Consider the following 14,211-nt stretch of genomic DNA (forward strand, 5'->3'; position numbering starts at 1 on the left):
ATAGTGGTGTTTTATCAGCTAAAGTGCATTATTGTTGCCTTACTTCCATTTATGTGCCTTCACACTCCCCACTTTTATTAAAATGTAATTGTCTCTAATCTTTCCTCTACCTACACAGAGTATCACACAGATGTTACAATTTGTGTTTTAACCATTAGATACATTTTAAAGAGGCTTGGAGAGGATAATCCATTGTGTTCATCCCTAATTTTACTCATTGCTTGTTCTTTCCTTTCTGATGTTCCAGTTCTTCTGTTACCATTTTCTTTCTGTTTAGAGAGCTTTCCTTTAGCCATTTTTTAAGGGCGGGTCTGCTAGCAACAAGTTTCATGGTTTTCCTTTTATAACATTTTTATTTCCACTTGATTTCTTTTTTTTAAGATTTTTATTTATTTATTTGATAGAAAGAGACAGTGAGGGAGGGAACACAAGCAGGGGGTAGTAGGAGAGGGAGAAGCAGGCTTCCTGGCAGAGCAGGGAGCCCAATGCAGTGCTGGATCCTAGGACCCTGGGATCATGACCCAAGCCAAAGGTAGATGCTTAATGACTGAGCTACCCAGGCACTCTCTGCCGAGCAGAGAGCCTGATGTGGGGCTCGATCCCCAAACCCTGAGACCATGACCTGAGCCGAAGGCAGAGGCTTAACCCCACTGAGCCACCCAGGCGTCCCTAAAAAAAAATTTTTAAAGACTTTATTTGAGAGAAAGAAAGTGAGCACAAGCGGGGGGGGGGGGGGGGGGGGGAGGAAGAGGGAGGAGCAGGCTCACTGATAAGCAGAGACTGGATCCCTGGATTCAGAGATCATGACTTGAGCCAAAGGCAGACACCTAACTGATGGAGCCACCCAGGTGCCTCAGTTTCCCCTTGATTTCTGAAGGGAAGTTTTTCAGGATACAGAATTTGTGATTTGACAGTTCTTTCTTTTAGCACTTGAAAATGTACCACTTCCTCTGGCTGCCATGGTTTCAGAAAAGAAACCCATTGTTTCCTGATAGGTAATGTGTCTTTTCTCTTTGATGTTCATGAGGTTTTTTTTTTTTTTTGGTTTTGTTGTTTTTGTTTTGGATTTCAGCAGTTTATGATGTCTCTTCGTGTGGATTTCTTTCCATTTATTCTACTTGAAGTTTGTTCACCTTCTTGAGTTTGTAGGTTTATGTCATTTACCAAATTTGAGACATTTTAGCCATTATCTCAAAATACTTTTTAAGCCCACGTTCTTTCTTCTCTCCTTCTGGACTCTGATGATACGAGTCATAGAACTTTTTTTTTTTTTTTATATTTATTTTTATTTGTTTATTTACAGCATAACAGTGTTCATTGTTTTGGCATCACACCCAGTGCTCCATGCAGTACGTGCCCTCCCTATTACCCACCACCTGGTTCCTCAACCTCCCACCCCACCCCACCCCCCTGCCGCCCCTTCATAACCCTCTGGTTGTTTTTCAGAGTCCATAGTCTCTCATGGTTCATCTCCCCTTCCAGTTGCCCTCAACTCCCTCTCCTCTCCATCTCCCCATGTCCTCCATGTTATTTGTTATGCTCCACAAATAAGTGAGACCATATGATACTTGACTCTCTCTGCTTGACTTATTTCGCTCAGCATAATTTCTTCCAGTCCCGTCCATGTTGCTACAAAAGTTGGGTATTCGTCCTTTCTGATGGAGGCATAATACTCTATCATGTATATGGACCACATCTTCCTTATCCATTCATCCGTTGAAGGGCATCTTGGTTCTTTCCACAGTTTGGCGACCGTAGCCATTGCTGCAATAAACATTGGGGTACAGATGGCCCTTCTTTTCACTACATCTGTATCTTTGGGGTAAATACCCAGCAGTGCAATTGCAGGGTCATAGGGAAGCTCTATTCTTAATTTCTTCAGGAATCTCCACACTGTTCTCCAAAGTGGCTGCACTAACTTGCATTCCCACCAACAGTGTAAGAGGGTTCCCCTTTCTCCACATCCTCTCCAACACACGTTGTTTCCTGTCTTGCTAATTTTGGCCATTCTAACTGGTGTCAGGTGGTATCTCAATGTGGTTTTAATTTGAATCTCCCTGATGGCTAGTGATGATGAACATTTTTTCATGTGTCTGATAGCCATTTGTATGTCTTCATTGGACTTTTGTTACAGTTCGACAGGTCTCTCAAGCTCTGTTTATTCTCTCCGCCCCCCCCGCCCCTTTTAGTTTCCTTTTAACTGTTCAAATGGAATTCTCAGATTCACTTTTTTTTTTTTTGTGCCCTCCCAGTGAGTTTTGTTGTTTTGATTATTGTATTTTTTAGTTGAGTAATTTCACTTTGGATCTTTTCAAAAAAGTAGAACTGCTTCTTTGGGCTTTTTATTTTTTCACTTGCTTCAAGAGAATTGTAATTACTCTTGAAGCAGCTTTATGATGGCTGCTCTAAAATCTCTGTCATTGTCAACATCTGAGTCTTCTCTGTGTTGGTCTCTGTTATAGTCTTTTCTCTTTTAATTTGTGATAATTCCTGGTCTTTGGTATGATGAGTGATTTTCACTTGCCTCCTGGATATTTTGAATGTTATGTTTGAAGACTCTTGATAAAATCAGATCTCAGTTTTAGCAGGCAGTTGCCCGGTTTGGGTTTAGCCTGTGGGCTCAGTCGGCTCTTCTAGGTTCAGCTGACACCCTAACCGTGGGCAAACCAGGCCTATTGCTGCTGGTCACTGAGGTGGGATGGGTTGGCTCTCTTGGGCTTTGTTAGAGAGACTGCCATTAGCATGTTGGATTACCACTTCCACTAAGTGTGAATTTCCCACCTAATACTTGCTGTACTTCTTTTTTTTGGCTTCACTGGCCAGAGAGATCAGGATTTTCTTGCTGTCCCACTCCCTGCCCCCAATCTATTCCGCATGGCTCCAGGGCTGGTTGCAGGGCTGTCTAGCACCTGGTGTGGCTTGTATGGGAGATAAAAATGGGAGGATTACTGTTTCATCACGGTTTAGGTATGATCCTGAGAGACCTGTTACTGTGTTAACTGCTGTCTCTTCTGTTCATGAGAACAGACTTATGTATTGATCCAAATTCTAGTACTGTTTCTAGGACCGTATATATCTATTAAACAGTTTTTATTTGATGGTTTGTCCTACACTGACATTGCAGTTTCATCTTATAAACATAAATTTTAAGTGTATGTCACAATGAATATATTATTCTACTTGTAAAAAACTAAAATTTTTCTTTGACCACTACCTTTAATTCCATGTTCCCTCCATGGTAAGTGAACATGCTTTTAAGTTGGGTGTTCTTGTAGATATTTTTATCGACATTTACATATAAAAATTTTACCAGTAGAAATGTTATGACATTACTTTTCATGCGTGTTTTTAAAATGTTTTCAAATAAAACATACTCTATTTTATCTTTATGTATGTATTTAAAGATTTATTTGAGAGAGTACATGCATAAGCAGGGGGAGGGGCAGAGATAGAGAGAGAGAATCTCAAGCAGACTCCCCACTGAGTGTGGAGTCCAATGCAGGGCTTAATCCCAGGACCCTGAGATCATGACCTGAGCTGAAATCAAGAGTCATCTGCTTAACTGACTGAACTACCCAGGTGCCTCATCATTATATATTTTCTAGTTGTTTCTGCTCAATATTAGTTGTATAGCTTTCCACTTTGGCAGACATGTATTTATCCTTTAAAACTATAGCATAGACTTCTGTAAAATGGATATTAGTCATTTACCCTTGTTTTTGCTGTTATAAACAATAGTGCAATGAGTATCTATTCGAATGCTTCCTTAGCAGATAGGGCTGATCCCAGGAAATAAAATAGCTGAGTCATAGGGACAAGGATGTTTAGATTTTTAAAAGATGGTCCAGCTTGTTCTCTGAGGTAGCACATACCAGCTATATGTGCAAGTATTCATATCTTACCACCATCATCAATTCCGCATATATTAAAATTTTGGGGACAACCTGGATTAAAAACATGCTCTCTCATCTTTTTATTTTTCCTGGTTACTGGTGAGATGCAGTGTTTTTTATAAGTTTTTGGCTGTTTGGATATTGTTGGTGAATACTATGCACTTTACTTATACTGATATAGTATGGTGTATTAATTAAAATATGTTAGTAAAGTTTTGGGAAGCACCAGAGTGTTAGTATCATCTTACTTGTTTTGAGGATTTTTTGATTTCTGAATTTTTAACCATTTACTGATAGGAACCCAACAGCTAGGAAGTTCCTTCTTTACACTTCATTGTATTTATATATTGAGCTTTCCATTTTTTAGATAGTTATTATAATTGGGGCATGGCACTCCTGGCAGGCATAATTCTTTCCAGGATTCAATATGTTGATTCAGCTGGATGGTTTGTTTGTCATCTTATGATAACCTTCATTCCTTTCCTGGCAAGATATGGACTATGCAAAATAATGTTCATTCCACGTTGTGAAAAGTATGGATGCTAAAACATGCATCCTTTAGATGGGCTTTTGGAACACCAAAATCGTTAGTAAAGTGAAACTTACAAAGATCATAAATACTCTGGTAAAATTTCTGTGGCTGGATAAAGGTAAGAGTGTTTTGTTTTAAAGGAATACATTTCTCAGCCACTATATTCCCTGGGAAAATCTGCAAACTTGAATTTAATTGTCCTGTAATTGTCAGTGTTCTTAAAAGGAAAAAGTAAAAGTGTAGTTAAATCTTAACTTAGTGAATTTTCTCTCATCTGATAGTTGGGTAACTTTTAGTTCAATGGTATTGATAACCATATCTGAGTAATAATTAATGTTTAACCAGTGCTTTCTTTTTTCCTGTGTAATTTGTTCTAATCTCTTGTTTTGCATGGATGTTATAAAATTTAAAATTAGGAAATAAAAGCCCCATTATAAAATTCATTAATTTTTATTATGCATTCACATGTGTTTTTTCCTACTTATTTATTTATTTATTGACATTGATCATTTGATTTTTAAAAAATTAATGTATTATTCGGTTCAGGGCTACAGGTCTGTGATTCATCAGTTTTGCACAATGCAAAGCATTCACCATAGCACATACCCTCCCCAATGTCCATCACCAAACCAACCAATCCCTCCCATCCTGGTCCACTCCAATAACCCTCAGTTTGTTTTGTCTCCCTCTCTGGTTTCATCTTGTTTCATTTTTCCCTCCCTTCCCCATGATCCTCTGTCTTGTTTATCAAATTCCTCATATCAGTGAGATCATATAATAATTGTCTTTCTCTGATTGACTTATTTTGCTTAGCAAAATACCCTCTAGTTCCATGTATAATACCCTCTACTTCTGTCCATATCATTGCAAATGGCAAGATTATGGGTTTTTTGATGGCTGCATGATATTTCATTGAGTGTGTGTGTGTGTATACACACACCCCCACACCCCCACACCCCCACACACCACATCTTCTTTATCCATTCATCTGTTGATGGATGTCTGGGCTCTTTCCATAGTTCGGCTATTGTGGACATTGCTGCTATAAACATTTGGGTGCACGTGCCCCTTTGGATCACTACATTTGTATCTTTGGGGCAAATACCCAGTAGTGCAATTGCTGGGTTGTAGGATAGCTCTGTTTTCAACTTTTTGAGGAACCTACTGTTTTCCAGAGTGGCTGCACCAGCTTGCATTCCCACCAACAGTGTAGGAGGGTTCCCCTTTCTCTGCATCCTTGCCAACACCTGTTGTTTACTGACTGGTTAATTTTAGCCATTCTGACTGGTGTGAGGTGGTATCTCACCATGGTTTTGATTTGTATTTCCTTGGTGGCAAGTGATGTTGAGCACTTTTTCATGTGTCTCTTGATCTTTTTGCAGAGATGTCTGTTCATGTCTTCTGCCCATTTCTCGATTGGATTATTTGTTCTTTGGGTGTTGAGTTTGATAAGTTCTTTATAGATTTTGGACACTAGCCCTTTATCGTATATGTCATTTGCAAATATCGTCTCCCATTCTGTCAGTTGTCTTTTGGTTATGTTGACTGTTTCCTTTGCTGTGCAAAAGCTTTTTAGATAGATGAAGTCCCAGTAGTTCGTTTTTGCCCTTGTCCCCCTTGCTTTTGGCGATGTTTCTAGGAAGAAGTTGCTGCAGCTGAAGTCAAAGATGTTGCTGCCTGTGTTGTGCTTAAGGATTTTGTTGGATTCCTGTCTCACATTTAGGTCTTTCATCCATCTTGAGTCTATTTTTGTGTGTGGTGTAAGGAAATGGTCCAGTTTCATTCTTCTGCCTGTGGCTGTCCAATTTTCCCAACACTGTTTGTTGAAGAGACTGTCTTTTGTCCATTGGACATTCTTTCCCGCTTTGTCGAAGATCAGTTGACCATAGAGCTTAGTTAGTTGACCATAAGGCTCTCTGTTCTGTTCCATTGATCTATATGTCTGTTTTTAGCCAGTACCATACCATCCTAATGATGACAGCTTTATAATAGAGCTTGAAGTCCCGAATTGTATCGTCAACAGCTTTGGTTTTCTTTCTGAACATTCCTCTGGATTTTCGTGGTCTTTTCTGGTTCCACATAAATTTTAGGATTCTTTGTTGCATTTCCTTGAAAAAAGTTGATGGTATTTTGTTAGGGAATGCATTAAAGGTATCAATTGCTCCAGTTCGCATAGACATTTTCACAGTATTTGTTCTTCCACTCCATGAGCATGGACCGTTTTTCCATTTCTTTGTGTCTTCCTCAATTTCTTTCTTGAGTATTCTGTAGTTTTCTAAGTATAGATTCTTTGTTTCTTTGGTTAAGTTTATTCCTAGGTATCTTATGGTTTTGGGTGTAGGTAAATGGGATTGACTCCTTAATTTCTCTTTCTTCTGTCTTATTGTTGGTGTATACAAATGCAACTGATTTCTGTGCATTGGCTTTATATCCTGACACTTTACTGAATTCCTGTATGAGTTCTAGCAGCTTGGGGTAGACTCCTTGAGGTTTCTCACATAAAGTATCATCTGCAAAGAGTGAGAATTTAACTTCTTCTTTGCCGATTCGGATGCCTTTAATTTCTTTTTGTTGTCTGATTCCTGAGGCTAAGCCTTCTAGTATTATGTTGCATAGCAGTGGTGATAGTGGACATCCCTGCTGTGTTCCTGACCTTAGGGGAAAAGATCTCAGTTTTTCCCCAGTGAGAGTGATATTCGCTGTGGGTTTTTCATAGATGGCTTTTATGATACTGAGATATGTACCCTCTATCCCTACACTATGAAGAGTCTTAATCAAGAGAATGCTGTACTTTGTCAAATGCTTTTGCAGCATCTATTGAGAATATCCTATGGTTCTTGTTCTTTCTTTTATTAATGTATTTATCACATTGATTAATTAGTGGGTGTTGAATTAGCCTTGCAGCCCAGGAATAAATCCTACTTGGTCGTGGTGAATAATCCTTTTAATGTACTGTTGGATCCTATTGGCTAGTATTTTGGTGAGAATTTTTGCATCCATGTTCATCAGGGATATTGGTCTGTAATTCTCCTTTTTGATGGGCTCTTTGGTTTTGGGATCAAGGTAATGCTGGCCTCATAAAATGAGTTTGGAAGTTTTCCTTCCATTTCTATTTTTTTGGAACTGTTTCAGGAGAATAGGTATTAATTCTTCTTTAAATGTTTGGTAGAATTCCCCTGGGAAGCTGTCTGACCCTGGGCTCTTGTTTGTTGGGAGATTTTTGATGACTGCTTCAGTCTCCTTACTGGTTATAGGTCTGTTCAGGTTTTCTGTTTCCTCCGTTGTGGTAGCTTATATGTCTCTAGGAATGCATCCATTTCTTCCAGATTGTCAAATTTGCTGGCGTATAGTTGCTCATAATATGTTCTTAAAATTGTTTGTATTTCTTTGGTATTGGTTGTGATCTCTCCTCTTTCATGATTTTGTTAATTTGGGTCCATTCTCTTTTCTTTTTGATAAGTCTGACTAGGGTTTACCGATCTTATTCTTTCAAAGAGCCAACTCCTAGTTTTGTTGATCTGTTCTATTCTTCTTTTGGTGTCTATATATATATATTTATATTTATATATATAAATAAATATATTTATATATATAAATATATTTATATTTATATATAAATATATAAAAAATATATATATTTATATATACATTTATATTATATTTATATACATTTATATTATATGTTTTATATATAAATATATATTGTATTATTAATATATATAATATATATTAATATAATATTAATATATATAATATAAATGTATATAAATATAATGTATATTTATTATATTAATTATATATATATTTATATATATACTTATATATATTTATACATATATTTATATATATATATGTCTATATATATATATATATATATTTGTGCTCTGATCTTTATTATTTCTCTTCTCCTTTTGGGTTTAGGCTTTATTTGAAGTTCTTTCTGAAGCTCCTTTAAGTGAAGTGTTAGGTTGTATATTTGAGACATTTCTTTGAAGTAAAGGGTTAGGTTGTATATTTGGAAAAGGCTTTAGTGCTATATTCTTTCATCTTATGACTGCCTTTGTTGCATCCGAAGGATTTGAACAGTTGTGTTTTCATTTTTATTTGTTTCTTTGAATTTTTAAAATTCTTCTTAAATTTCCTGGTTGACCCATTCATTCTTTTGTAGGATGCTCTTTAGCCTCCATGTATTTGAGTTCTTTCCAACTTTCCTCTTGTGATTGAATTTTACTTTCAAAGCATTGTGGTCTGAAACTATGCAGGAAATGATCCCAGTCTTTTGGTACTGGTTGAAACGTGATTTGTGACCCAGTATGTGATGTATTCTGGAGAATGTCTCATGTGCACCAGAGAAGAATGTGTAATCTGTTGCTTTGGGATGGAATGTTCTAAATACATCTGCGATGTCCATCTGGTCCACTGTGTCATTTAAAGCCTTTTTTTTCCTTGTTGGTATTTTGCTTAGATAATCTGTACATATCAGTGATGGGGCTGTTAAAGTCCCCTGATATTACTGTATTATTGTCAATGTGTTTCTTTGATTTTGTAGATTAATTTATATTTATATTATGTATATTATATTATATATAATATATGTATTATATATAGTTTATATAATTGGTTGATCTCATGTTAGGGGCATAGATATTTACAATTTTTAGATCTTCCTGTTGGACAGATCCTTCAAGTATGATATAGTGTCCTTTTGTATCTCTTATAATAGTGTTTGTAGCATTTGGTTCAAAATCTAATTTGTCTGATATAAGGATTGCTACCCCAGCCTTCTTTTGATGTACATTAGCATGGTAAATTGTTTTCCACCCCCTCACTTTAAATCTGGGGGTGTCTTTGGTCTAAAATGAGTTTCTTGCAGACTGCCTATTAATGGGTCTTGCTTTTTTTATCCATTCTGATGCCTTGTGTCTTTTGATTGGGACATTTAGCTCATTTGCATTCAGCATAACTACTGAAAGATATGGATTTGGTGCCATTGTATTGCCTGTAAGGTGACTGTTACTGCATATTGTCTGTTCATTTCTGGTCTATGTAATTTTAGGTTCTCTCTTTGCTCAGTGGACTGTTTTCAGTATTTCCTGCAGGGCTGGTTTGGTGTTTGCAACTTCTTTTAGTTTTGTTTGTCCTGAAGCATTTTATCTCTCCTATTTTCAGTGACAGCCTAGCTGGATACAGTATTCTTGGCTGCATATTTTTCTTGTTTAGTGCTTGCCCGTCCTTTCTGGCCTGCCGGGTCTCTGAATAGGTCTGCTGCCAGTCTAATATTTCAACTGTTGTATGATACAGACCTCTTGTCCCGAGCTGCTTTCATCATTTTCTCTTTCTCACTGACTTGTAAGTTTTACTATTAGATGATGGCGTGTGGTCCTATTTTTATTAATTTTGAGGGGTGTTCTCTGTGCCTCTTGGATTTTGATGCCTGTTTCCTTCCCCCAATTAGGGAAGTTCTCTGCTGTATTTTGCTCCAATATACCTTCTGCCCCTCTCTTTCTTTCTTCTTCTGGGATCCCAGTTACTCTAATACTGTTTTTGTCTTATGGTATCACTAATCTCTTGAATTCTCCCCTTGTGGTCCAGTACTTTGTCTCTTTCTCAGCTTCTTTATTCTCCATCATTTGGTCTTCTTTATCACCAATTCTCTCTTCTGCCTCATTTATTCTAAATGTTAGAGCTTTGATTTTTCATTGTACCTCATTAATAGCCTTTTTGATTTTGACTTAGATTTTAGATTTTTTATTTCTGCAGAGAGGGATTCTCTAGTGCCTTGTCTTTTCCAGGCCTAGCTAGTATCTTTGTAATTGTCATTCTGAACTCTAGTTGTGACATTTTAGTATTGTCCACATTGATTATATCCCTGGCAGTTTGTACTGCCTTTTTTTTGAGGTGAGGTTTTTTCAATTTTTGTCATTTTGTCTAGAGAAGAGTATATGAATGAAAGAACATAATGTTCTAAAAGGGTAACAATGTCCCAGAACAATACACTAGCTAGGTCAGAAGAGACATGAAATTGGTGGGAAAAGAAAGGGGGAAAATATATATATATTTTTTGAATTTTTCTTCTTTCCTATTTTAATGAACATCTTATCTGATCAATTCCTTTTTTAAAAATCTTTTTAAAATTTTCATCTTCACAGTCATATTCTATCCCTTCATTGAAATTTGACCTATTTTTTTGTATAAGTTTTTCTTTCTTTAAAATTTTGGGATACGTTTTTTTCTAACAGCCTGATGGCTGGTGAATAGAACAGAGAGACATACTAGATCTTTGGTGTGTTTTGGTCTGTTAGAAGAAAGTGCCTATGAAAATTTTAAAGAAAGAAAAACTTACATATATATAAAAATAAGGGTAAATACGATGAAGTGATGAAATATGAATGTAAAGATGAAAATAAAAAAGATTTTAAAAAAGGAATTGAGAAGTTGGTTGATAGAAAAAAGAGGAAAAAAAAAAAAAGAATGTGATCAGGCGGGAGACTAGAATAAAGCCTTATACTAGATTGGGTTATATTTTGGTCTGTTAGAAGAAAATGTATTCCAATATTTAAAAAAAAAAACAGATAAATACAAAACATAGGTTAAATACAATGAAAGGATAGAATATGATTGTAAGGATGAAAATTAAGAAAAAGATTTTTAAAAAGGGATTAATAAGATGGTTAAAATAGGAAAGAGGAAATATTATAAAATAATAGAAAAAAAATTAAAAAAAAACTTTGTAAGACTGAAGAAGACTGGGAGAAAGCCATGAATTCTTTTTTTTTTTTTTTTAATTCGTTTATTTGTTTATTTACAGCATAACAGTGTTCATTGTTTTGGCCATGAATTCTATGTGCTGTACTCTGCTAGTGCTGGAGTTAAGCAGTTCTCATTGATTGGCAAACTTGGTCTTGGCTGGATATTCTTGCTGATCTTCTGGGGAAGGGGACCTGTTACAGTGAGTCTCAAATGTCTTTGTCTAAGGTGGATCTCCTCTTGCCAGAGTCCAGGCTCAATAAACTGCTTGGGTGTGCTTTATGGTAGCTTTTGTTGGCTGAAAACTTTCTGTACAGCTTTGGAGGATGGGAATGAAGATGCCAGCCTCCCATTCTCTGGCCCTGGAGGACTTGAGAATTCAGGGCCCCACTCCTCAGTGAGCCCTCAGAGAAAAGCAGTCAATCACTCCTATCTCCCTGGTTTCTGGCGGCACTCCCTGCCAACCTGGCCCATGACAGAGCCTTTCTGTCTCTGGCACACAACTCCATTTGCCGTCTTTAGACCCAGGTGATTCCTGCAGTGCCCTCCCATGCTGTTCCTTCTGGGAGTAAAAGGGAGTCTCCCTGCATTTGCCGCTTGTGGGGTCCCTGCTTGAAGAGTAGTGGCCTGACTGGAGCATGGATCACGACTTATGGCAACCCTGAGCTGATAGCCCACTCCTCAGCTCCATCTTTGAGGCGGCTTCCCCACTCCAAGACTTGGGAGCTCTGCCCACTCAGACAGCTCCTGTCTTTCTGTAACTCTGATGGTCCTGAAACCACACCGTCCCAGTAAGGATTCCACCCCCACTTAGCCAGTGGAGTGATGTCCCTCAGTGGAGCAGACTTCTAAAAGTTCTGATTTTGTGCTCTGCTGCTCTATCACTGGCCGTGAGCCAGCTGAGGAGGCTCCTTCCCCCATAGTCTGTCTTCCCGTATATCACCTCGCTCTCACTTCTCTGCACGTCCTACCTTCCAGAAGGTGGTTGTTCTAACGTTCTTAGAAATGCTGCTATTCTTTCCTTTGATCTCCTGTTGAGTTTGTAGGTGTTCAGAATGGTTTGATAAATATCTATCTGAATTCCTGGGACCAGATGAAATTTAGTTCTCCTTTGCTGCCATCTTATTCCTCCTCTCTTTTTTTCTATTTTAACAGTATTTGAGTATTTCGGTTCATTAGTATTTTGGAACCTCACATAGCTTTGATATCTCAGCAGAGAAATTATACTATTTACATTTGTAATTAAGACATAAGAGCTACTTAAGATTATGGGTTTTCTTTCTTTCTTTTTTTTTTTTTTTTTTTTTTTAAGATTTTTACTTTAGCCAGTGTGTATGAACAGGGGAGGACCAGAGTGAGAGGGAGAGAATCCCAAGCAGACTCCTTGCTGAGAGTAGAGCCATGGCTGGGCTCATCCCAAGACCTGGAGCTGAAATCAAGAGTCAGATGTGTGGGTGCCCGGGTGGCTCAGTTGGTTAAGCGACTGCCTTCAGCTCAGGTCATGATGTTGGTCCTGGGGTCGAGTCCCACAACAGGCTTCCTGCTCAGCAGGGAGTCTGTTTCTCCCTCTGACCTCCCCTCTCTCATGCCCCCCCCCCCAAGTAAATAAATAAAATCTTAAAAAAAAAAAAAAAGAGGGGTGCCTGGCTGGCTCAGTGGGTTAAGCCGCTGCCTTCGGCTCAGGTCATGATCCTCAGGGTCCTGGGATCGAGTTCCGCATCAGTCTCTCTGCTCAGCACCGAGCCTGCTTCCCTCTCTCTCTCTCTCTGCCTGCCTCTCTGTCTACTTGTGATCTCTCTCTGTCAAATAAATAAATAAAATCTTTAAAAAAAAAGAGTCACATGCTTAACTGACTGAGCTACCCAGGTGCCCTGATCTTAAGGTTTTAAAAAGGTACTTCTCATAAATACTGTGTAAGTGGAACTGCGAATAATGAGTTTCCTAATGTTCTTTTCATAAATTTATTATGTGTTTTCTGCTTAAGTCTGCTCAAACTTCCTTTGGCTGTTAAATCTTCTCTGTATTTCAGTGCTAGATTTTTAAGTCAGTTATGGGCCCTATAGCTGAAGAGAAAACAGAAGTTGATTTGACATTATAAAGTAAATGATACTGATTTTAGAAGCACATGAAAATAACTTATGTTTAAGAAAGATTTTTCTCCTCCCCCCCTCCCCCGCCCCCCCAGTTCATCCAGAGCAGCTTCCTCCGAGGCCATGGATTACATTAAAAGAACGAGACCAAATTCTGCCATCAGGTAAATAGTTTTTCATATTTTTCTTGACTTTTTTTTTTCCCCAGAAATACTGGAAATGCCATTTGGGCTTTGTGATACAAGTATAACAAGCCTTCATTTTATGTCCACAAGGTAGATGAGCTTCAAAAAGTACTGATAGGTAGATTTGAAAGTATAAAACCCACATTAACACCGTGTGTGGGAATCTCCTTTATCTTTCACAATGATATGGCTCTTGGTTTTACAATTATTCCTTGTAAATAAAGCCTTACAAATAAGAAAATAAATTAAGCCTTCCAAGTGGCCTCTTCATTTAGGGTATTGGGTGAGTTAAATAGTTAAATAGAAAAAATGAAAAATAATTTTTTTCTGAAAATTTTAAACCACTTGGGTACTTCATCTTTCTTCAGTAGTTAGAGTAGTAACGCTTTTGAAAGATTAATTTCGACTGAGTCTATATTTGCTATATTGGAAACAAAATATGGTACTAGGCCAGTGGTGTAGAAAAGGTCGAGCATGCGTGAATAAGCAGTTTAAAGATCTAGTTTAGCATTTCTAGAATTGCGGTAATGTAGAAAATATAAACCTTTTATCTCTTTGTGGAGACTAATAATGATTTGGCATCATTTATAGTTCTTCTTACTGCTTATTAGACATTTTAGTAATGGGAGTTCTGCTTTAAGTTATGAATTAGTATTTCTCCAGATGCTTTCTTTTTAATCTCAAGAGTAAGTTTTCATTATATCTAATTTCATTTTAAAATTAACAAATGAAAATTTTACTGCTTTAATACCCAGGTTGGATCA

The 14,211-nt window shown here is 37.4% G+C and overlaps 1 protein-coding gene across 3 annotated transcripts in view; it reads left to right on the forward strand.

Moving 5' to 3' along the window:
- Nucleotides 1-14,211, forward strand: part of CNOT6L (CCR4-NOT transcription complex subunit 6 like) — a 117,504-nt gene that overhangs the window by 71,559 nt on the left and 31,734 nt on the right. For all 3 annotated transcript variants that reach the window (XM_045994840.1, XM_045994844.1, XM_045994837.1), the window contains exon 6: nucleotides 13,358-13,426. In XM_045994840.1, the coding sequence (XP_045850796.1) occupies nucleotides 13,358-13,426 (69 nt within the window). The remainder of the gene's footprint in view (nucleotides 1-13,357; nucleotides 13,427-14,211) is intronic.

This window comes from Meles meles, chromosome 2 (genome assembly GCF_922984935.1).
Source record: "Meles meles chromosome 2, mMelMel3.1 paternal haplotype, whole genome shotgun sequence".
Lineage (NCBI taxonomy): Eukaryota > Metazoa > Chordata > Mammalia > Carnivora > Mustelidae > Meles > Meles meles.